The sequence below is a fragment of the Mytilus trossulus genome, chromosome 9, assembly GCF_036588685.1.
Source record: "Mytilus trossulus isolate FHL-02 chromosome 9, PNRI_Mtr1.1.1.hap1, whole genome shotgun sequence".
Taxonomy (NCBI): domain Eukaryota; kingdom Metazoa; phylum Mollusca; class Bivalvia; order Mytilida; family Mytilidae; genus Mytilus; species Mytilus trossulus.
The window spans coordinates 38,481,770-38,506,708 of NC_086381.1; the positions used below are offsets into that span (position 1 = coordinate 38,481,770).

General features: G+C 31.4%; 1 protein-coding gene across 3 annotated transcripts; it reads right to left on the minus strand.

The window, feature by feature from the left end:
* Positions 1-1,926: 1,926 nt before the first annotated feature.
* On the minus strand, positions 1,927-21,473 carry LOC134685676 (aldehyde dehydrogenase family 3 member B1-like). 3 transcript variants are annotated; one of them, XM_063545639.1, is made up of 14 exons: positions 21,313-21,473; positions 16,604-16,747; positions 15,272-15,367; positions 14,204-14,339; positions 12,525-12,610; positions 11,911-12,074; positions 10,742-10,868; positions 9,583-9,686; positions 8,786-8,918; positions 8,013-8,083; positions 7,136-7,251; positions 6,168-6,297; positions 4,618-4,753; positions 1,927-3,160 (listed from the first exon to the last, which is right to left on the minus strand). In XM_063545639.1, exons 1-14 carry the CDS (start codon positions 21,328-21,330, stop codon positions 3,119-3,121), a joined length of 1,503 nt encoding a protein of 500 aa, XP_063401709.1. In that variant the 5' UTR covers positions 21,331-21,473; the 3' UTR covers positions 1,927-3,118. The 3 variants fall into 3 exon arrangements, with proteins under 3 accessions (XP_063401709.1, XP_063401711.1, XP_063401710.1); XM_063545641.1 differs by lacking the exon at positions 4,618-4,753 and adding an exon at positions 4,799-4,901; XM_063545640.1 differs by lacking the exon at positions 14,204-14,339 and adding an exon at positions 14,376-14,511.
* Between the last annotated feature and the right edge of the window lie 3,466 nt (positions 21,474-24,939).

Here is a 24,939-nt window from a genome sequence, read left to right on the forward strand (position 1 = left end):
AAACAAGTTTTTAAGGGCATGCATATGATTAGCACATCCTGATAGTCGCTATTGTTGTAGTTTCTGCCTTTATGTCAAAGTTTTTAAGATAAACAGTAAAACTCTTCTTTCAAGACCAAAACCCTATCTCAAAATGATTTCCGTATTGTTTTATATCGGTATTTATAATTTCTTTCTCTATCCAACATAGTGTCTGCAACCAAAATAAAAAAAAATTAAAATCGTCTTTCAAAAGCAGTTACTCCTGTTAAGGGCCATGCTGTCTAGTTTTACTGATGATTTTTTATCACTTAAAAAAACAACGGAATTGTTAATATTAAATTCCATTGAAAAACAACTTTTCTGTATCTACTATAGTTTCTTTCAAATGTAAAAAAAAATTGTAAATATTATTATTCAAGAGAAACAACTCTTATCATGTGTCAATTGATGGTTTATTTGTCAATCGGCTTATTTATGAAACTTTTTTGGTTAAATAATTAGCCACTCAATTCATCGAGGTCATTTGTAACATGTGAAGCAGGATCTGCTTTCCCTTTAGAAGCAAAAGAGATCACCCCAAGTTTCTGGTGGGGTTTGTGTTGCTGAGTCTTTGATTTTCTTTGTTGATTTTTGTGTTCTATAATTTTTGTGTTTGTTTTTTTCTTTGTTATCCTTGACTTTGTCAGTTTATTTTCGATCTATGAGTTTGAATGTCTATCTGGTATCTTTCGCCCTCTTTGGCAATTTCGTCCAGCTTAACTGTTTTGAAGATCTTATTGTTTAGGTAATTGGTACTGTATAAAATTCTCTTGGACTATAAAAATTTCATGATAATAACCACACACTGGGAAACTTGTTCCAACGGAGATTAAAGGGGCTATATTTCAAAATTAGTTGTAAGACTTTTTTTCTGTAACTCCCTTCTTATGATGTCTGTTGGTTTTATTTCTCAAATCGTTGTCAATATAATAGAATTTTATGCAATTGACATACAAGTGAGAGGTTCAGCTAGCTGTAAAACCATACAGTTTTAATCCACCATTGTCTACAGAAAATGCCCCTGTGCCTGTTGTTTTGCTGTTGGGACTAACTATCCATCAAATGATGAACATGTAAGCAATTGTATACCACTGTACAACCTTCAACAATTAATCTATGATTACTTAATTACATCCCCAAAAAAGTTATAAATGGATGAAACAGAGACTGTCACAATGATATGATGTATCATAAAAGATGCACATCACCCATAACAAAACAAATACAGGGCGAGTAATAAAACATCAAATCTAAAAAGAAAATATTTTCCATTCAATGATGTGCAGAAAGGTTTATAGTGTGTGTGTTTTTAAAATTAAAATTTGAACCTTTTTAGCCCTAACTATAGAAGGTTCACCCTACATAAAGATTATTCAGTGTTCAATTATATATCAGGTTAAACAACAAACTTGTAGATGGCAATGTGCTGCCTTTTCCAATTAGTAGACATCATTTCAGAGTAAAATTTATGTAAAGACTGGTAAGTACATCTTGACCAATTCTTAAATCAGACTTCCTTTAAACTAAGTTATACTGTGCATTCTACTTTGTGTTTGTTTATTCCACATTGGCTAGAGGTATAGAATGAGGGTTGAAATTTAACCTTTGTAAGTATTGTGTTGGGTTTTTGTCATGTTGAGTGTGGCTTCCATTTCTTTGAACTAGTATACACTATTGTTAAGGGGCGAGCTGAAGCCGCCTCTTTGTGAAGGAAATTTTCTCACTGCCTTAAACAGCCATTTGTGGCCTTGTGCTGCTCTTTAATCGGGTTGTGTCTCTTTGACACATTTCACTTTCCCAATCACGTTTCTTGTAATCCAATTAACATGGGAAGTAAGTATCTCTTAGATATTGATTTGAACCCTAGAAATGCAATATCTGCAGGACTGGAATAAAATAAATGAATCTTAGTGCAAAATATTTCTTTATTACTTAAACATTTTCATACAAATAATTATACAAAAAATGTCATGTACATGATAATATAAATACAATTATACGATGTACTTCAAAAACATGTGTCTGATTGTCTGATATTTAGTCAGTTTCAAATTAGGATCGGTTTATATCTGTCTGTTCTATGTGAGTTCTTAATCAATGAAGACTTTCCATTCATTGGTAATATGTGGAACATCAATAAACACTTGTTATTTTGATACTAGCAATTACTTCACAGAATAACTCAGAAACTTAGTCATATATACACCAAAAAATATCACTTATTCTCAATTATCATATATTAGTCAACAGATATAAATAAAATACCATATATAATAAAACAACAACAAAATTGATTCAACCTTATGGTTAATAAGCTCCTACTATTATGGGGATATAGGAATGTACTTTTAAGCACACAATCTAAACATCAATAAAGACATACCTAGTTCAAAACATTTTTATGCAGTCAACTTATTTTGTAATGAACTATTTCAATGACAACACAAAAAGATTATACATGGAACAGTGAAAATAATAACAAAAAGCAATAATATTATGATTTGTAACTGAGGACTTGTCCTTAACCTTATAAAAATTGTATATGCTTTTTACTATGTAAAATCATTATCAATAATATGTTTAACAAATAATCAGATGTAAAATAAAATGTCAACTTATTAAATATTAATACTAATGGCACTACTTAAGTTTTAAAGCTATTTAAGACAACCAACAATTTATCTTTTGCTATCAAGATAAACTAATATTCTCAATACAAAAGGTCATGGATAAAAAAAAATGTCTGCTTCTCCTTTCATACCCGCTGAATTACAGTAGAAGGTACGTAAGTTTTTTTCTGGAACCCAGATGAAACTTATTCTATTACTTGAAGAAAAAAATATAAAAATCACTGAATGAGTCTGTAAAAGGAGAAACAAACAATTTTACATAATTGAATTTTTACTTATCATTATTTACAACCATACATAAAACAAAAAGTGTATTAATGATATTAACTTACTTATATGTCAAACAATTATTTTCACAATATTTTTTTTTAATAACATATGATGCTGACTTTCATCAAGATATATGTTTTACTTCAAACAAACAAATGTGTCCCTGTAAATACCATATAACAGTTATTAGTCTTTGGTTATTCATTGAAGAATGGCAATTTATTGTGAAGTCCAAATACCTGAAAATAAAACAAGTGTTTTAGAGAGATCATTTGAAGATTAAAGTTCTTCATATACATTTCAATAAATGTGCTATGTAACTAATTCATCAAAGCAAATTATAGAAAATTAATTTGATAAACCTATCCAACCTTTAAAAAAAGAGTTTGAATACATAATATCTTTTAATCTTCTTATAGAAATTTAGCTTTTCATGCTGAAACCAGATCTAGACATTCAAAAAACTTCACAATCAAATGTTGGAAACAGACACTAAATCAGTAAAATACAATGTGAAACAGTTAATCCTTCTCTTAAAAATATAGCAGTGAGAACTTTCTCATTTTGTCTTACTTTTGGAATAAATCAAAATTCAAAATAAAATTTCACAATTGCATTTACCCTACACTAATGTTGGTATTGAATGTCACAATGTGTTATCTTCATTCAGAAAATACCATGCTCTAAAAAATATCACAGCCTATCATAATATTTGATTGGTTACCTTAACATGGGATAAATGAGCCCATATCCCCTGGGAAAAAAGGAAAAAAATAATACTTAAATAATTATAAATATATTGTTATTTCCACTTCACAAAAGGTATGATATAAGGGGATAAAAAAACACTGACATGGAATATAAGCCCATTTCCGAGGTAAAGACCAAGAATATTGAATATAAATAAATGTTTTTATAAAGCTTAAGTCAAACCAAGTCTACAAACTTATGTTTAACTTACTTAGACTTATGCTGTGGCTACATCTAGGGTTCATTCTAATGTTAAAAAAGCTCTGATATTTTAGAATGTTTGCAACTTATTTTTGACTCTTCCCTTTTTTTTCAATCCTACTGGATTTTTTCTAGGGAATGCATAAAAAAGTTTTGAAGAGCCACCTAGGCATTGTGCATGCTTTAAAGTATACATAGCACATAAACTTTGAACCAAATTATCATTTATTTTCAAATGCACTGCATATTTTGAAGTTTCAATTTCAAATGTGGTCAAGAAATAATTTTATATACTACCTTTATGTTTTGTAAATTTGAGATAATCAATATTGTACAATTTTTTCCTTTGAATAAGTGGTTTACCAAAAAAGTAGACACTTAAGAGTCTGGTTTCGTTAGTTTTGTTTGTAGTTTTGGCCTTGGATTGGAAGTTATTTTTTGGCAATTTGGTGCATTTTTTCTAACAGGGTTAATTTTGCCTAATATACAATGTATCTACCTTGAATAAAGCTAAAATTTCAGGAAATAACTAATTTTGAATTTCAGCATCAAACATTCTTAATATCTAAAATTGTTACAATAGGGAGGAATTTGCAAGTATCAATGTCATATATTAAACAGCAACATATATTCCAATATTCCACAAGCTTCTGCTTTACATTGAAGAATATAATGAAACAAGCTATATTTATTAAACCTGCCCACATCTAAATAAGAGTCATGCAATAAAATCTCTCTGTTTTACCTTAATTACATAGGCAGCAATTGTTCCAATCACAAAGAATGGCACATAGGACATAAACGATCTTCCCTTCAGCTTCTTCGTTGTGGCCCATCTAATGTTTCCCATTTTCCTCTGTGTATATGGAGGGTAACGGATACTAAATAAAGGACAATACAACAGCTCTAAATGATGCAATATTTACCTAGAAGCCAAGAAAGGAAAAGAATCCTCCTTTCTTGGGACTTTTCTTTGACAGCCAGCCAATGACATTAAGGTTTTTTTCTGTGTAAGGTGGGTATCTAATACTGAAAAGCAAATCATCAATACAGGCTAGCTCAAAGTTTAGATAGTGCTGTGTGAATGTGATTTAGAAATATTGTGTGTGTGCATTCCAAATCAGTCCTACACATTTTTTTTTTTATAATTTTGTTTTTCATTTTATGAAATAGTTTCAAAAGTGAAGTTTCTACATAATAAGAATATTACTGTACCAACTCCGAATTATGACAGTTGTTCTACCTTCGTTGATGTGTTTTAGCTTCTGGTTTTGGTCATTTGATTAGGGACTTTCTGTTTTGAGCTTTCCTTGGAGTGCAGTATTTTTGTTATTTTAATGTTATTTTGTAGTAACGTTCTCACTCCCATGGCTTGATTACATCTATGCTATATATAAATCATGTTCTGATCCTTTTTGTCACTTTGATTAAAATATAAAACTCATACTGTGCCCTTGTCCAAAAAACTGAATGGGTTATAGCTGATTTAAGGTCAAGTTTGTTATTCTCTACTATATGGTAATTCATTTTTAATTTGTCTTCTCTTCAATGTATGTAAGAATGCAACTGAAGTTGTTTGACAGCAAGTTCAAATAGCACTTTTAATATATTTTGTACTTTTTTTATCACTTTTAAAACATTTTGTACTTTTTTAAATTTGTTAGATTCTGTTTTCTGAGTATTTTGAATAATATCATATATATATTATCATCTATTATCAGCTGATAATACCAGAAAAAAATTCCATTCCCTTAATCTTACTTTTGTCTGCCTCAGGTTAAGAACTTTGTGATGGAGAACTTATTGGATGTGTTCGAAAACATCTAGCATATAAGATTATTTAACAATCCAATGATCATTTCAAACATCAGCTTTTATTGCTTTGAAGCAGTAAATTATCAAAACTTCTTAAGGAAAGGCTGTGTTTACAGAAATGATAAAAAATCACATAAGACTGCAGAAAATCAAGCAAATTAATAGACACAACTATATAAATATATATTTATACATTTTTTTCGTGAAATGTAACTATTCCATATTTTAAGGTTTAACTTGAGTTATTAAAACTAGACTTATCTTATACTGTAAACCAACTTTTTGCACAATTAGTTTGTTTTGGGTTTAACTCTTCACTAGTCCAATTCGAGGCTAGTTAATTTTGTGAATTTCTAATTTATTTGATGTAGTTTAATAAGAAAAGAGGCAGGTTTTTTATATTTACAACTACATATATTCACGTAATTTCCCAAAAAATCATGAAAGTTGTGAAAATATTGCTATACAGTAATAACTTACCTTTGTAAACTTTCCATTTTAAGTTCTCTCTCTAAGCAAGCTCTATTATGACTGAATGTGTCAAAGGTCAACTTGCCATGGTAAGCTCCCATACCACTGTTACCAACACCTCCAAATGGCAAGGTCATTACTAAAATATCAAGGTGACTTAATCAAAATATTTCTACATTGTTTTATAATTTGAATTGCCATATGATAATCCAATTTCGTAAACTTCAAAGTTTTCTGATGAATTATTAATTTCACCAATATTTACATTTGCCAACTTGTATATATCCCTTAGTTTTAAGTTTCTATTACAAAATGTGAAGTTTATTATTAATAAATCAGCAATGTTACCAACTAGGGTCTTTTATAACAAAACTGTATAAATTTAGCCTCAACCTTTGTGATTCAATGTACAGATCAAACTAAATTTGAGAAAAAATTTACAATAATCTGGGTTCACATATAAGAAGGTATGCATTTTCAATATATGTGTAATCTTTCTGTGAAATTTCAATGAAATGGTTGGTGTTTATTATACATTTTATGTTCCATTTTTCACCATTTCTTAGACAAAAAGCCCTTGTAATTAGCAGACTAAGTATCCCATATCATGAGTATGAATTGGCAAGAAGTGAGTCATCAAAGGATTAATTCATGGTTTATTGGTCTAAAATATCAAAGCCTATTCAAAAGGCCTTTTTCAAAAAATCCAAAAGGGAGGATAACAAAAGTTTAAGACTACAATGTGCCCTCTCCTTATTTAGTTCAACCAGTCTTAATCTAATAATATTTGTCAGTGGCGGATCCAGAAATCTTCATAAGCGAGGACCCATTGACTGCTTAGGAGTGGGCCCACTCCAGTCATGCTTCAGTGAATTCCTACATAATCATCAAAATTTTCCTAACAAAACAGGGGCACGGGCCCCCTGCACCCTCCCCTGAAGCCTCTTTTTATATTAATTACAACAAAGATTACTAACCTCCTGCATGCATCATGGTATCATTAATAACTAGACCACCACTACTTGTAGAGTTTCTAAACTTGTCTTTTACTGTGTTATCATTTGAAAAGACATACATAGCTAGAGGTTTCTCACTGTAAAAATATCAAAGATACAGTAAAACAAGGGGAGAAAATGCACAACCTTAATTCATAGCAATCAAGAATGTGTCTATAGTACACAGATAATGAACTCGCTCTATCAATTTCTATTTTCAGTGGACCTTGAATTTGGGGTCACAAATCTAATGTGTAATTGAAATAAGAAAGATAAGAAAGATCATATCATAGGGAACATGTGTACAATGTTTGAAGTTGATTGGATTTCAACTTCATCAAAAACTACCTTGACCAAAAACTTTAACCTGAAGCAGGATGAGACATACAAACGTTCAGACCAGAAAACATAATGCCCATCAATGGGGTAAAAAATGTGGCATAAAAACATGGTATACAAATATATTGGTATGTCAGTAGGCAAATAATACATATTATTTTATGTATTAAAACATTTCATACTATTGATTACCAGGTACCCCTAAAAGTTGGAATATTTATCTTTTTGCTATAAGCTATACAGCATTTTCTCAATTTTAAAATCTGTATGGTCATGCATAACTGTTTCCATCCTTGTAATTTGTGGTTTCTGATTGATAGATGTCTCATTGGAAATTATAATACATTTCATTTCATTATAAATTGTACAAGAATTTTTGGAAATGAGTCACTGGTCAAAATTAGATTGCAATTGAATAAATGTTATATTTTTAATATATACAATACAATAATTTGGAATATGAACAATACAATAATTTGGAATATATACAATACAATCAGTTTTATTTTATGATACTAACCCACTGACAATATGTTCGATTGCATCATCTTCATTAGCTACTGGTATTATAGGTAGAACAGGCCCAAATATCTGAAAAATAATTAATGCCATTATCTTATTGGAAATGTGTTGTGATCAAGATTTATTATACATTTTTTTTTCTCCAGGTATTAGTACACCAAACAATGCATTGATTAGTATTTCTATCATCTTATGGTTAAAAAAAATCAGCTTTTCAATGGTTAAATTCAGATACAATATTTCTATAATCATATCATGTCTAAGCATGCCTCCAAACGTAAATTTAACTGTCTTTAACTAATATGTATTATTTTCACACAGGATACAATGCTATATGATATTTATTGTATTCCCTCAAGCTAAGATGGGTACTCACTTATCATATCTTTGATTTGTTCTTTAAATTTTCTTACTCACTAGCTTTTCCTATGTCTTGTTAACTTCAAAGTGTATTAAGGGTTTGTCTGTTGCACATATGACTGTCTAAAGGATTAAACATGTAAAAGGGGTATTCCTCACACTGTCTTTTTTAAATGAAAGTGTAAGAAAACTATGATAGTACATATATGTCACTAGTGGGTAGTTGACTCATTTCACATCTCATCTTTAATTAAGTGTTCATCCAATGCCCTTAAAGAATCTTATACCCAGGGGGGTATACCTTTTTAGTGTGGTTTTTCGGTCTTAGCGTGTTGTATAATTTTGATAGCAATGATGAACTTTTTGGTTTAAAAATTCTTAACAGAAGACAATTTTACAATATACATGTACCTCTTCATTCATGGCAGCATCTGTAAACTTGATATCTTTTAATATTGTTGGAGAGATATAATTATCCTTCTCATTTGTATCCCCACCAATAGCAATACTATCTTGGTTGCTGTCAATCATCTTTTTTACTCGTCTAAAATAATTCAATAAATCTCATTTTATTTTTGAAAATTTGAATAAAATGACAGAAGCACAATAGGCGCATTCCGCAAATGCTAAGTTGGGATATTTATGAATTTATAGCATAAAAAAATAATGGTTTGTGTCAATACCGAATTTTATATGATTTAAGTAGAGGAAACTGCAAATTCTGATAACAAATTATGTCAAATGATGAAGAAACAGAAATTTGCCAACATTTCTATAAACAGCTGCTTTAACCTTGACCATGTTTTAACCAAAGGTCATATACCCAACAAAAAGGTCATGGACAAAAATTTTTGTCAAAATTAGAGTTTTTCAATTACTGCTGTGACTTTGACTTATTGAATATTAATAGGAAAAGGAGCATTATCCATTACATTGACATAAAAAACATGTTTTTATTCAAAAATTATTTAAATTTCTAATCATATTTATTAACTGAACTGAAATTCTTTATAGTACACATTGAAAAAAAATTAGAGAATGCTAGCTTCTTTCAAAACCAAAATTTCTCCAGCTTAGAAGGGTTTACAGCCCATTGTATTCAAAGCTTTTAAATATATTTAACATAGCTGTCAAAATCTGTTTAATAATAATAAACTTTCCAAAACTGTTGAATATTTCTAAAACAATCAGGTGTAAGCTATACTTACTGGAAATGTCTAGAATTGACCATTCTGCCGTAACTTTCTGACTTTGAAGGATCATCAGGGAAAAATTCACCCAATGTTGTTTTCATGCTCTGAATTAATTGTTCCTACAAATATAACAGTTTTTATTATGATAATGCCTTAACACTTGAAACTTTGTAATTTAATAATAAGGCCATGTTAACATGTTAATGAACATTTAAAAACGGTGTCTTTTCCTGATAATCCTCTTTTTCAACATCTGTTCGTTGTAAATACATGTAATTTTAATGTTTAAATATTTTTAAGTGTGCTATAATATTTTGAGTGGTCATGGTGTTTAAATGGTTATAAAAGTATTTCAGTTACCTTAGGTCTATAAAAAGTACTGTGCAAAAATTACTAGCAGAAATGTTTAATCAATGATTCTTATATGACATGCTTCTTTCGCTTTGTAAACAACACTTAAAAAAATCTTTTTTCTACCATTAGACATTTCCTGAAATTTCCTTTTTTTACTAAATGTTGCAAAACATAATTGTTTTTTTTTTATTAATTATTACAATCATGTTATGATAATATAGGGTTATCTGGTTATTGTATAAATATTGGGCAATATTGTCCCGAGTAAAATTTTATATTGTATGAGTTTGCAAGTGAAATCTATGTTCTACAAGGGACAATATTCCCCAATATTCATGCAATATAAAACTTCCTGAAATTTCCTTTTTTTACTAAATGTTGCAATTATTACAATCATGTTATGATAATATAGGGTTATCTGGTTATTGCATAAATATTGGGCAATATTGTCAAGAGTAAAATTTTATATTGCATGAGTTTGCAAGTGAAATCTATGTTCTACAAGGGACAATATTCCCCAATATTCATGCAATAACCCTTTTATTGTATAGCAATATAATATTTGAAAGTAAAAATTGGTTGAAACTAAGATTTTGTCATTGATGTCATCACGAATTTTGAAGATTTGTTGCACTAGTGCAAGATTGGAATTTATTGCACGATAACTTTTGGTTACTTTCTTTGGGAAATATTATATTGCTATGCAAACAGTATAAAAAAATTCATGTATGCATTTATTAGAGAGAAAAAAATGTTGATTAACACAAATCTGAATTTTCATCACTGAATGGTGTATGTCCCATGAGTTATCTTCCCTTACCTGAACATCCTTTGTACACATGACATAATCAGGAGCTATACATGTCTGTCCAGCATTACATGTTTTCCCCCACATAAGTCTGTTGGCTACTGCCTTCAAATCACAATTTTTATCTACATACACTGGACTAAAGAAAAAGAAAAAAACATTAATAGTCATTTATACACGGAGATTCTTAGAAGTGATGTTTTTATTCAGAGTGCATAAATGGAAAATGATTATATGGGGTAAAGGTATTTTATCAAATATTTCTGTTCATGGTTTTTAGTCCAAGAATACGGAATTTTCTTAGAATACTTTATACATTTAATGCTGTATTTTGTAATCTTATTTTGAGAATTGTATGAGTCTGATGAGTTAAGCCCTTTACAACTGATTTTTATAGTATTTTCTTATGTTGTACATGTGCAGTTATACCCCTTTACAAAGTTATGGGAGGGTTGTGCACCAGCAAACATAGTAGAATTAACCCTGGCCCATTATTTTATACATGTATGGTTGTACCAAGTGAGGAGCCTGTTGTTCAGTGGATGTTGGTTGTTGTAATATATAACTTGTTTTTTGTTTAATGTTTTGAACATAAATTAGGCTGTTTTCTCATGTTTAATTTGTTTTACATTTGTCATTTTAAGTCTTTTAGAGCTTTTATATAACATGTATAATAAACTCATTAAAATTTTATATTTACGCCAGATGTGCGTTTCTTCTACAAAAGATCCATCAGTGAGGCTCCAATCAAAAATGTTTAAAAGGCCAAATAGAGGACGAAGTTCAAGAGCATTGAGGACCAAAATATCTTTAAAGTTTTGCCAAATACAGCTACGGTAATCTATTCCTGAGGTAGAAAAGCCTTAGTTTTTCAAAAGTTCAAAGTTTTGTTAACAGTTAATTTATAATTATGAACATATCAATGATAAATCAAGTCAACATAGAAGTGCTAACTACTGGGCTGGTGATACCCTCAGGGAAATAAATCTCCACCAGCAGTTGCATCCACCCAGTGTTTGTTAATAAACTCATCAAAGATACCAGGATTTAAGTTATGAGTTTGTTCACTGTTGAAGGTTGTACTTGGACCTATGATTTTTGAAATTTTTACATCATTTGGTTTCTTGTGGAAAGTTGCCTCTTCGGCAATAATATCAAATTCTCTTATTCTATTTACGTACCTTTTGCCTCCAAGTTCTAATGTGACTGGAGTTAGATATTCACTAGCAGCTTTCATGACAATTTTTCCTACAAATGTGTTTCCAGTGTAGAAGACGTAGTCATATCTCTCTTTCAGTAAAGCTGTTGTTTCTGCCACTCCTCCATTTACAACTTTAACACAGTCCTGTTTAACAAAATTCTAGTATTTAGTTATGCTTTTTTATTGAGAGTATTTGAGAAAACAATACATTTTTTCAAAGGCAAAGGGAAGTATGAGACTTAACTATATATATAATTTTGTGTAAATATTTGAATAACACCTTATAACTTACTCACTAATTTGTAGTTGCCACAAATTAAACATAAATTGACTTTGCAAAGGTTTTTTTACAAGAGTTGTCTTTCTTTGTCCCATATACTATGATAACCATGATAACAGTTCCCAAATCACATGTTTTTCATATGTTATTCATTTTTTTTTATTTCTCAAAAGAGATAAATGTGATCCATGTCTTTAAACGTGATAAAACTCAAAAATCAATGCATTAGTTAACTTAGCTTTTATGATACGAAAAATTTTACCCACGAAATAAATGAATTCACAGTATATCATATATGTCTGATTACAACTTACATTGTCCAAATATTTTGGAATCAATTTCTCCAGCAACTGAGCTGTGTTCCATGATACTTCTGAGGGCTTCAATAAAACGCAATTACCTAAATGAAAAGTAAGCATTACAACTACACATCAGCGTAGGTGGATTTATTCAGTTCCATCCATCCACAGTGAGAGTGGACACAAAATAGGAAAAAAACATCAAAAGGTCCCAAGTGCACACATATATCTTTTTATGTTGTCATAAGATGATCTGGAACAGAACATACAATACCTTGGAAAAATAAGTTAGTCTTTTGTCCAAAATATTTTTAAATACTGTAAATTCAGGAATTATTGAATGCATTTATTTTAGTGATTTTTTTTAAAATAAATTGACAATAATAAGAAGTCATTACTGTCATCTCAAAGAAATCTCCATACACTTAGAGTTATATGTAAATGATATTGATAAATGCAAATTCTAATTATTGAGATACCCATTCAGTCACATTACATTTTATTTGCATTATTAAAATAAAACCCTTACAATAATTTCTGAATTTACAGTAATCTGTATTGCTTAGTGTGAGGTGGATGTCCAATATTGGCAGATGGAAATCATAGCAAACACATGACCTGCAGGAGTTTAGTTAGTCTAGTTTACCATCAATACTGTGTACAATTTAATTTTACACAAGAACTCCATATAATAACGTCAGAAATCTATGCATCGTTGGATCAGTTCTACAAGGACTGCAATAAAAGATCAACACATGGATGATATCACATTCCAGTAGGTTTTTATAGGGGTCAAACTATAACAGCCTACTTCGCTTTTTTATGTGGCAGTCAATTAAACTAAACATTTAAAAAAATTAAATTGTTTTTTCATGTTATTTTCCGTGTAAAAAAAACTAGGCATTTGCATAAAAAAACTTCCATGTGATACACCTTTTTCAATCTCCACATTGAAACAACAACTACCGGAGAACTCTCCTATTTTGAAAAGAATTGATTAAACAAATTAGAGCTCTATAGGCTAGTATGAGTGGAATCAGACTAATGTGCTGATTTTTCTTCCTTTGAAAAATTGTGATTCTGTTATGAAAACTTTAAATTATGTCGCTGAAGAAATCTACGAAAGTATATTACAACTTGGAAAAATAGAGGCAAAAAACAACACCTTAAACTGCTCACAATGTAAGTTTTTCAGGTTTTTTAAGTCATTGTAAGTGGCAATGGTAAGTAGGGGAAGAAGGGAATATTGCTGATGGACTTCATCTACCAGCAGATTAATGACTAAAATGAAGTATAAATCATAATTTTGTTCTTACTGGCCAAGTAAATTGTTCAATTGATAAAGTTTTGAAACAACTAGTACTCAGTTGGAATAAAAAGCTACTTTGAACATTTTTGTCCAATATATAAATAAATTACAACACATTTTAATAGATAATCCAATATGTTGTATTGTTCCTGTTACATATACAGATGTACTACAGAGGCAGGAATGGATTGTGCACTAAAAAGGTGTGTTTGGAATATGGAAGGCATTTAAAAAACAAATGCAAGCTGCAAAAATGTGAGAAAGAATATTGTGTTCTATCATTCACTGCACTATTAAAAAGATAAGCTTGTGATATACATTTGTACATGTAACAGGAACAACAAAATATTTTGGATTGTCCATAAACTTGAAGATTTGACTTTACCTGCTGCTAGAGCCCCAAATAATGGCATAATGGTAAGCTGTATGGGATAATTCCATGCCCCTATCACAAGGGCTACACCGTATGGTTCTTTCTTTATATAAGCTGTGTCCATCAAATTCAATAGTGACTTTTTAACCTACAAAATCATCTTAAATGGTATTAACATTAGTACCTGCAGCAATAGCACCAACCATTGGCATGATAGTTAGTTGTATAGGATAATTCCATGCACCAATCACCAAAGCCACACCAAATGGCTCTTTCTGTATATAACAAGTATCCATAAAGTTTGCTAAACTCTTCTTTACCTAAAATTGTTTGCCCAAATAACATCTTTTATTTTTTTAAGTGTACACACTTGCAATTTACTTAAAACTCTACAAAGGACAGTGAGTCCCAACACCATAATAATTTCACACAATTATGGTAGAAGATCCAGAATGAAAAGACATTCTTCATTGTTACAGACCTGGTGCATTTAAATTTAAGATTATGAATAAAGGAATTGTCATAACAAATCTTTGATGCCAACTTTCCCTGGGCACTCCATTGTCAAACATTGAAATTCTAAACTTGTACATATTTTTCCAAGTCTAAGGCCATTAATGCTCTCTACAATCATGTAACTAAATAAATCATACTCCTCATTTAACATGTTTAGTATCAACAAGTAAACAAAAGGATGTCTCAAGTTTTGTTTAAATTGGTATAGTAGTCTCAGATTAAATGAAGATCTAAAAAAAAGTTTAAAGTACAATTGAAGACAAGACGTCAAAAGATTGGCATTAAAGGCCAAGTTATCTAAAAAAAAAAGTTTAACACTTTATAGACAACAAATTCTGGAAGACAAACTAGTAATGGACAGATTGATGCTTCAACCCTTTGATCTTTATAAAATAAAATAAACAATTCAGTTTTTGGTACCTTCTAAAAAAATTCTCTATATTAAACACAAGTACCATGAGTACATCTCAATCTCCATAAAATATACCGGGAAATAACCAAAATACTGGAATTTCAACAGTACTGATATCTGCTTCCTTCTACCATGTCTACATGTATATATACCTTTTCTGGTTTCATCCATTCCTTTAAGTTGTTCATTGTTTCAATCAAATCATTTCTACAAAAGTCAATCTCAAACACAACAGCTTCAAGTTTGGGCTACAAAAGAAAACAGTGAACAGCTATTTACAGGTACTATTTCTATTTACATGTTATATTTATCAAAGGTACCAGGATTATAATTTAGTATGCCAGACACACTTTTCGTCTACATTTGACTCATCAGTGACGCTCATATCAAAATATTTGTAAAGCCAAAAAAGTAAATAGTTGAAGAGCATATTGAGGATCCAAAATGCCAAAAAGTTGGGGCAAATACGGTTAAGGTAATCTATGCCTGGGATAAGAAATTAGGTCAGTTCAATACTGAATTTTAACCAACTTATTGTTATGAGTATTAAATTTCATGTTCAGCATTTAAACCTGATACCATGACAAATTTATACCATTTAAAATATACCACATAGTTTTATATTTTCATGACTATACTAATATTTCACATAATTTCTTTTACAGCCAAAATTACACAAATACAATGAAAAAGTGGGTACATTTGTATTACAATACTACAATTGAGTTATAGGTTTATGCTGTAAACTTTTGATATGATGTTCAAACAATTCATGATGACTTATGTAACTCATAGTATGAGAAATGCAGTATACTATTAAGATAAGAAACGATTTTTAATTCATTCAATCGAAACTTGCCTTGTAGACTTATAAAACCAATGTTTATACGTATATACACATTAAAATTCTTGCAAGAATATGAAGAAATCAATTACAAAATCCAGGTACACAAACATTGTTCTCCATTAATTTCTTTTTGTTAAAACTAGAGATTCAAAATTGAGATATATAACTGCTGTAATTTCATTAAATGTTTTGATAATATGAAATGTATCATAGATAGCAAATGGTACAACATATTATTTTTAATTTCTGTGTACATAATAATTAATAAACTATGGATGAGGGACAATTAAAAAAAAATTACAAGAAATTTTCTTAAATCTTGTGTTACTACTTTAGAGGTTTATTGTTCATGTGGTAGGCTTCTTGTTGTGAGGAGAAAATTTATGTATACTAATTCTCTGCTAAGCATGCAAATCGTTAAAGAAAGAGCAAAAATGGAGGCCGAACAATGTGACCATGTCTTTCAGTGGACCACCATTAATCTAGCAAGTTAAAAAATCTTGTTTTAGCATGTAGGTCAACATGGTCAAGTTAATGTCAAATGAATATACAAAGCAGGTTTCATAACCATAATGATATACTTTATATATAAAGTCCCTTTTTCTCGTCATGATGAAATGGTACAAGTCCTATTTACCTTGTGTAAATCTTTCTTTAATGCATCTGTAATTTCCTCTCTATTTTCATCCATCAGTTTGAGAACTCCCTCTAATTGTTGTCTTCTCCATTCATAGGATTTAGTTTTCCCACTCCTGAAGGCAGTCTTCATTCCATTCACAAGCTACAAACACAGAATAAGGAAAACTATCAAGACCTTTGTCACATAAATAATCTTGAGTGTTCTTTGAGACTCAGAGGAACAAAATTATCTACCCTTTTTGAAAGCTGAAGGAAATATTAGAACTATTCCTCATGTCTATATGCAGCCATTTTATTCTGGTACTTGTGTTAAGCAAAATATTATCCTATGAAATAATGTCATCCAATATTTCATGACTTTGTATCATGAAATTTTGTCCCTATCTTAGTATGAAAAATTGTCAAGGGAGAGAAGGAAAAATTTCCATATTTTGTCCATACATGTATACATGTACATGGCCTGAGAACACAGTTATTTCATAGTGCATTTCGTTTATACAATAAATTCAAAATAAGAAAATTGCACCTGATCTCAATAAGATATTAACAGTGTACTGTACTACATGTACTACTAGTCGGACAAATAATTTCAAAATTACAGAAACTTCTACCAGCTCTAACTCAAAATATTGACAATTATGTACATGTGTTTGACAGCTTCAGACGTAATAAAATTTTACCTTTTTGAACTGGACCAAATCACTACTTAACATAAAGATTCAGCACCCAAATTTTTTAACATGTAATTTCATCCCCCTTGTTAATATTTCATGCATTAAATATCAAGAAATAAATTGAGAAAGTGTATCACATTAAAAATCAGAGTTTTACACTGTTCACACTAGGGACTACAAAACATGTATATAGACAACGAAAACCAAAGGACAATAACTCTGTCCTTGGACCACATGTACAGATCATGTTTCTTGTTAACATGATCATTCATGATGGTTAATAATAATGGGAGGTTATATCTATGAAAATTTCATTCTAACATACAACATTGTACAAGTATCACAGAAACTTAACATGTTCCAAGAAAATGAGGCTAAGGTCAGATAAACCAAATGGGAAATACATGTACACCTTACAATCATTCAATAGACAATACACCAAATAAAGTTATCCTATTGCTTATAGTTTCTAAGAAACAAACTCAATCATGAATGAAAACTAATCATTGCTAATAGCATTATCCAATGAACCATGGAAAAGAAGTCAAGATCAGAAGATGCATGTATTACACATGCATGTATACACCTTACAATCATTCCAACAATTTGGTTGACCTATATATATTGCTTAAAGTTTAAGAAATGCAGACCATACACAAAAATTAAATATTGAGCAATGAAAAATTAAAATTAAAAGCATTGAAAAGGGTAAGGTCAAATAAAACTTGTGAGACCTGACTTTCACTGACATGTACATGTACATGATGTATGTGTACATTATCATGACCATAAAATATTTCCATACAACAAATATAGCTGACTTATCATGTGTATTGCTTATATCAATATTAATGCATTTATATATAGTTTAAGAAGAAAAGAAAAAAACAACACAAAAACTTGCCCATTCAGGACACATTTTCACAGTTAAATATTGTCATGGACAGAATTTCACTGTAAAATATTGTCATGGACAGAATTTCACTGTAAAATATTGTCATGAACAGTGTCTTATATGCTTATATTGAAATATTAATCAAAGGACTCTTTATACGAGCTGACAATATTTCATGGACAACATGGACAAGGACACCATTGGGCACTATACATGTTCTAAGTACATGTATTTCATGATGATTTTTATTATATAAATTTTGTCTGATGGACAATATTTCATGGGAGACCTCTCTAGGAACACTAGTCATGCTAGTGGAAGCATACTTATTTCAGCAAACAATTTGTATCAATGATGCTGTACCAATCACAGGTATCTGGAATTTCGGATCCCAGACTGAACAATTATCTGCAAAATTGTATAACAGTTAACTGAAAACTATAATGATAAGTACAAAATGTAATAGGAATATATGCATCATTAGCCTTCAGCATTGTTCAGAAGCCAATCAGGTGGTAGGTGGATCCTGCCACAATCAGGGAACCGTATGGTACATGTATATCCTCCAATTTTTCCTTGTCTCATAGATTTTTGTACAATTACAAATTCATTGAGACGTCTCATTTTCCATTGAAAAAGCATGCTGAGTACATGTAGTACAAATTCATATAACATTGTATAAGGTACAACAAGAGTGCACACACTGAAATGTCTCGCCTTCTTTACTAATCCTTGATACTATCTTGATAGACCTGAATATAAAGCTTTATTACAACTGTCACATAAACTCAACATTAACCAAGAAAATGAAACATCGATCAATGAACCATGAAAATGAGGTCAAGGTCAGATGAACCATGCCAGGCAGACATGTACAGCTAACAATTCTTCAATACAACAGTTATAGTTGACTTATTGCTTATAAATAAAGAAAAACAGACCAAAACACAAACACTTAAAACTTAGCAATGGACCGTGAAAATACAGTCAATGAGGTCAAGGTCAGATGACACCTGCCAGTTGGACATGTACACCTTACAGTCCTTCCATTCACCGAATATACTAGACCTATTGCTTAAAGTATCTGAGATATGGACTTGACCATGAAAACTTAACCTTGTTCACTGATCCATGAAATCAGGTTGAGGTCAAGTGAAAACTGTCTGACAGACATAAGGACCTTGCAAGGTACGCACATACCAAATATAGTTATCCAATTACTTATAATAAGAGAGAATTTAACATTACAAAAAATCTTAACTTTTTTTTCAAGTAGTCACTGAACCATGAAAATGAGGTCAAGGACATTGGACATGTGACTGACGGAAAGTTCGTAACATGAGGCATCTATATACAAAGTATGAAGCATCCAGGTCATCTACCTTCTAAAATATAAAGTTTTTAAGAAGTGAGCTAACACCGCTGCCGCGGCCGCTGTAGTCGCCGCCAGATCACTCTCCCTATGGCGAGCTTTCTGCAACAAAAGTTGCAGGCTCGACAAAAACATATGATCTGATGAATAAATACATATATCATTATCACACCTCAGGTAAATTATCATGTTGTGATTGGTTAAACGCTATCTCATGGTGACCCCCTATAAGATCGTAGAGTTCATTAAATTTCATAGGGGGTTCATGACGCATCTTTTAATGTTGTTGTTTATTTTTCAACAAAACGCAGCAGAAAAAGTCCAGTCTGCGATAAATTTGTTTAACTGTTTACTTCTGACCCCCTACAGATCCATAGAGGGTGAATAAAATCCTCTATGGATCCGTAGGGGTCAATAGCGAACCATATAACTTATAAAAGCAGGACAATGATGACTAGTCCAAGATTACTCTGACGTCCAACGACTGTTTTGCCAGACAAGCTGGGGCTGCGGGACATCAGAGCTCGTCCTTTATCAAAAAGTGGATATTTGATCATCCAAAAAGATGTGCTGCTTCGTTGCTTCTGGTGCCAATGAACAGTCTTGGAATTACTGTATATTAATCGGGTATCAATTTGTTCATTTTTCATTTATCTCTTCATTTATGTGTAAGTTACACCTACCTGCCACCCTTTATTTTCTCATATATGTATTTAGACAGTTTTCACTGTGACCAACCGATTCTTGCATTTTAACTTTCATTTTGAAAGGTTGTCATGTTATCACATGAAAAAAGTAAGACACAATGGACTATGGGAAATGATGTACAAATGCACATGACCCTAGGTCAATATGAATATATATAATCTAACACCTTGCTCATTTACGGTGCCAGCAATGTAAATATCTGAGAGCTTCTGAATGTTATCATGGTTGGCACTAAATGCTTAATACTGATCTCCTATAAAGGAGGTGAAAAATCGTGGTTGGTGACCAAATGTGTAATATCGATCCCCTATAAAGGAGGTGAGAGAAGTATAAGTATTTGCATATTTGAGTCTCCAGGTCGCAAAATCTCTTGTACAATGTTGTAACTTGACATCCATTTAATTTGCAATTGAAAATATAAGTAAAAATGTCTGAATCGATGGGTCACTGTGAAAACTATCTAAAATTCTAAATATGAAAAAATAAAGTGTGGCAGGTAGGTGAAACTTACATAAATGAAGAGATAAATGAAAAATGAACAAATTGATACCTCATTTAAATAATTCTGAGGCCATACATGGCACCAGAAGCGACAAACCAGCGCATCTATTTAGAATGGGCAAAGATCCACTTTTTAATATGAGAGAGCTCTGACGTCCAATGCCTTGGCCCCAGATTGTCAGGCAAAACAGTCATTGGACGATAGAGTAATCTCGGACAAGACAATGATGTGTGCATGGGCCCACAGACGTCAATTTTAGAGATTTCCAAAAAAATTGGCATAACTCGGGAAACAGAAAATGTCATTATTCAATCTTTATTGTTTATCGATGTGCAATTGATAAATTAGTTACTATCATTCTGAACTGTGAAACAAACCTTAGTTCTATATTATGAACTGTGAAACAAGCCGAAGTTCTACATTCTGACCGGAATGATATCTCGAGACTCAAGGATGAAGCTCATACAAAAAACATTTAGTCGTTCTGTTTTCAAATTAAATTTGCTGTCAATTCCTGTACTTTTCATATTTCTACTTTACAATGTTTTTAACATACCTCTGTAAAACTGGCCATTGTTTTTAGATAGAGCAAAGCTGCAGCCTCAACAGTTTGTTTTTGAGATGATGAAAAGTGAACTTTAACCTTGTTCAATGTTAAAAAGTTTCTTACAACCTAGTTAGAAATCAAGTATTTTATAAACGTCTATCTGACAAGGACAGAACCTAGTTGACTACCAAAACAACTCCGTTTATTTAAACAACGACGTACAAATTTAAAATCAATGATATCGAACACTATAAAAAACGGTTAAACATTTAAGAAAAATCACTCAAATATTATTGGAATAATAGTTTTGAAAAATTAAGAAATTCAGTTTATTTTTTTTAATCTTGTGAAGACAAAGTCCGTTTTATCAATAGTTGATTTATAGTTTTACCGAATTTCGATTTGACCTAGAACCAATTTCAAGTTTACATAACTGCACCACAACGGCCTAGAAAGTCACCATACTTATTATTACTTAAAAAATCTGGACCACTAAAAAATGCATCATTCAGTCGTCTATTAAAAAAAAAACAATTATGACCTATAATTCAGAAGTAACATATTTAGATACATATATTTCTTTTCATCGAGCCAAAAGCAGAGCCTTAACTCCAGTAAAAGAAATCATAATCAACTTGATTTTATAGACAAAACCCCCATAGAAAATATGCATTTTGAATTTTGTAAATCTACTCTAGGGATAAGAAAAAATGCATCCAATTTAGGAGCAAGAGTTGAATTAGGAAGATTGCCTATAGAATGTTTTATTAAAACACAAACCCTTTTATATTTAGCTAGGCTCATGATATAATAATAATATTACTAGTAATCCATTGTTAAAGGAAGCTTCCCAGATAGCAAGACTTTGTTGGGCCAACATTGGTGATTAGTTGGTACAGTTGGTAAACAGTTGGCGTTGGCAGGACAACACGAGACCAATGTTGGCCCAACAACACTCAGCCAACAGTTATTTTGACACTGTTGGCCCCTTCTTGTCCCAACAACACACAGCCAACAGTTATTTTGACACTGTTGGCCCCTTCTTGTCCCAACAACACACAGCCAACAGTTATTTTGACACTGTTGGCCCCTTCTTGTCCCAACAACACACAGCCAACAGTTATTTTGACACTGTTGGCCCCTTCTTGTCCCAACAACACACAGCCAACAGTTATTTTGACACTGTTGGCCCAACAACTTGGCACCAACTGTCCTTTTTGTATGGTTGGCCAAATGTTGGCCCAACATTTTCTTACCAACTGTTATTTAAGTAGTTGGTCCAATGATATTCGACTTATTTCGTCAACTGACTGAACCCCCTGAACCAATTTTAAACAATATTTATTTAAATGCTCATTCTTAGGATATATTTCATGACAATATTGAAATATAAGCCAACATTGTGCCAACAATATGCCAACGTATTTTAAAAGTACTTATCTCCCCGTTTTATACCACATATTTAAATATGTTTGAATATTTTTTTGCGCAAACAAAAAATATTTAAAACCAGCCCAAAAAAATAAATTAAATTTGAATATAGTTTCATTGGGAAAATATGCATTAATTTCTTCTATCATTAGACACGCGTGGGTTTTCTCACTCCATAATATACTGATTACTAGTAAAAAATAATATGGAAAACAAAAAAAAACGTTGTTAAAGACGTTGGCAAACTGTAGTACGACCAACAATGGCCCAACATAAATTCATAACTAGACTACGTTGGTAGACTGTTGGCAAACAGTTAACATTGTCGGCAGATTGTTGGCAAATATTTAACTTTGTTGGCATACTGATGTTGGCCCAACAAAGACCCAACATGTTGGGCCAACGAAGGGCCGATGAGCAAAATGACGGTGGCCCAACATAGTTTTCCAACGTTGGCCCGACAATGTTGCCAACAGAATGCCAACGTTGGCCCAACACATGTTTGCTATCTGGGTTTTTCTCTAGCACAGTCTCCAGATTTGACAGGAACTTACTCATGGTATACATATGCTAAAATATTGTTAAAGAGACTAACGTTGACCTTAATATTCTTTCTACTTGTAAGGACATAAAAGATGTAAATAAAATAAAAAACGATATAAAGTTAAAAATGAAAAATAGATATGAAGATTTAATTCAAAATAAATTTAAAAACATCGATGATAAAAGTAAATTTTTTCTCTATAAAAAACTTAAAAAAGATTACAAACTAGAATATTATCTAAATACATCTAATTTTCAGATCAGGAGATTAATCACTAAATTTCGAATAACTGATCACTCCCTCTTGATTGAAAAGGGGAGATATTTTAAAATACCCAGAGAGGAACGTCTTTGCCATAAATGTAAAATACTAGAGGATGAGAAACATTTTTTACTATATTGTGAGTATAATAAAACTCTAAGAAATGACTTTTTTCATCACATATGTGCAGAAAATAATAACTTTAATCATTTAAATGAAGAAGAAAAAAATCATTACTTACTAAATCCATCATCGCCTTTACAAACAAATAAGTTAGGATCCTTCTTGAAAAAAGTCATTAAAACTGAGGGCAGGGGACTCTGAAAATCTTGTTTGTTGTCATAAATTTTAATGCTGTTGATATTTTGTATGTTTAATATGTATGTATATATGTTTATTGTGTTTATTGTTATGTATTAATATTTGTTGGTCACAAACTGTAAAGTTTATATGACAATAAAATATTTGATTTGATTTGATTTGATTAAAACTGAGCAATCGTGAAAATAAAAAGATGTGGTATATTTCCAGTGAGATTCCACAAGAGACCAAATGGCTAAGAAATTATAATTGAGGTCAACTAGATGTCAATGCCAGAGGCGGATTTAGGGGGGGCCGGGCCCCCCTTTTTGGAAAATTTGTTTTGCTTATATAGGGAATCACTGAAGCGTGACTAAAGTGGGCCCCCACTTATGAAATTTTCTAGGTCCGCCACTGAATGCGGTATGGCCTCCAACAATACCAGCACAAACCCCGTTCCACATAAACCGCCGTAAAAGACCTTGTTTTGTAGTTTTGTATTCAAACAAAGAATCTATAAGAATTATAAACGTTGTTTCCGGCAGAAATGTATTTCATTGGATAGGGATCCGGACCTCTTTTTTTGCAAAATTCATGTTCAATATACAACGGGATATCTTCACCAAAATTCAGACAGCAGAAGAATCAGCTAAGGGAGCTACCATTTGATTTTTATGGGGGGGGGGGGGGGGGGGCTAGGATGAAATTTGAAAAAAATAGGCAGGACAGGAGTTTTGAGTAAAAAAAAAGGCAGGATGAGACACTTGCAAAAAAAAAAAAGTCAGGACGACAATTTAGGTAAAAAAAGTCAGGATAAACTAAAAAAAAAAAAGGCAGGACCGAACAGAGTGAAAAATAAAAAGGCAGGACAAAGATTACAGTTAAAAAAAAATGCAGGACACAATTTTTCATCCTAGCCCCCCCCCATAAAAATCAAATGGTAGCTCCCTAAAACCTTTAGTGAAATTGTAAGGGGGCCCAACTTAAGTAATTTACTTGACGCACGCGCGGTGTATTAATATCCTTGGATGTATCGCCGCAAACCTATCAAGATCAAGAAATCAAGATCAAGACCCCTTTTTCTTATTGTCCTTCACAGA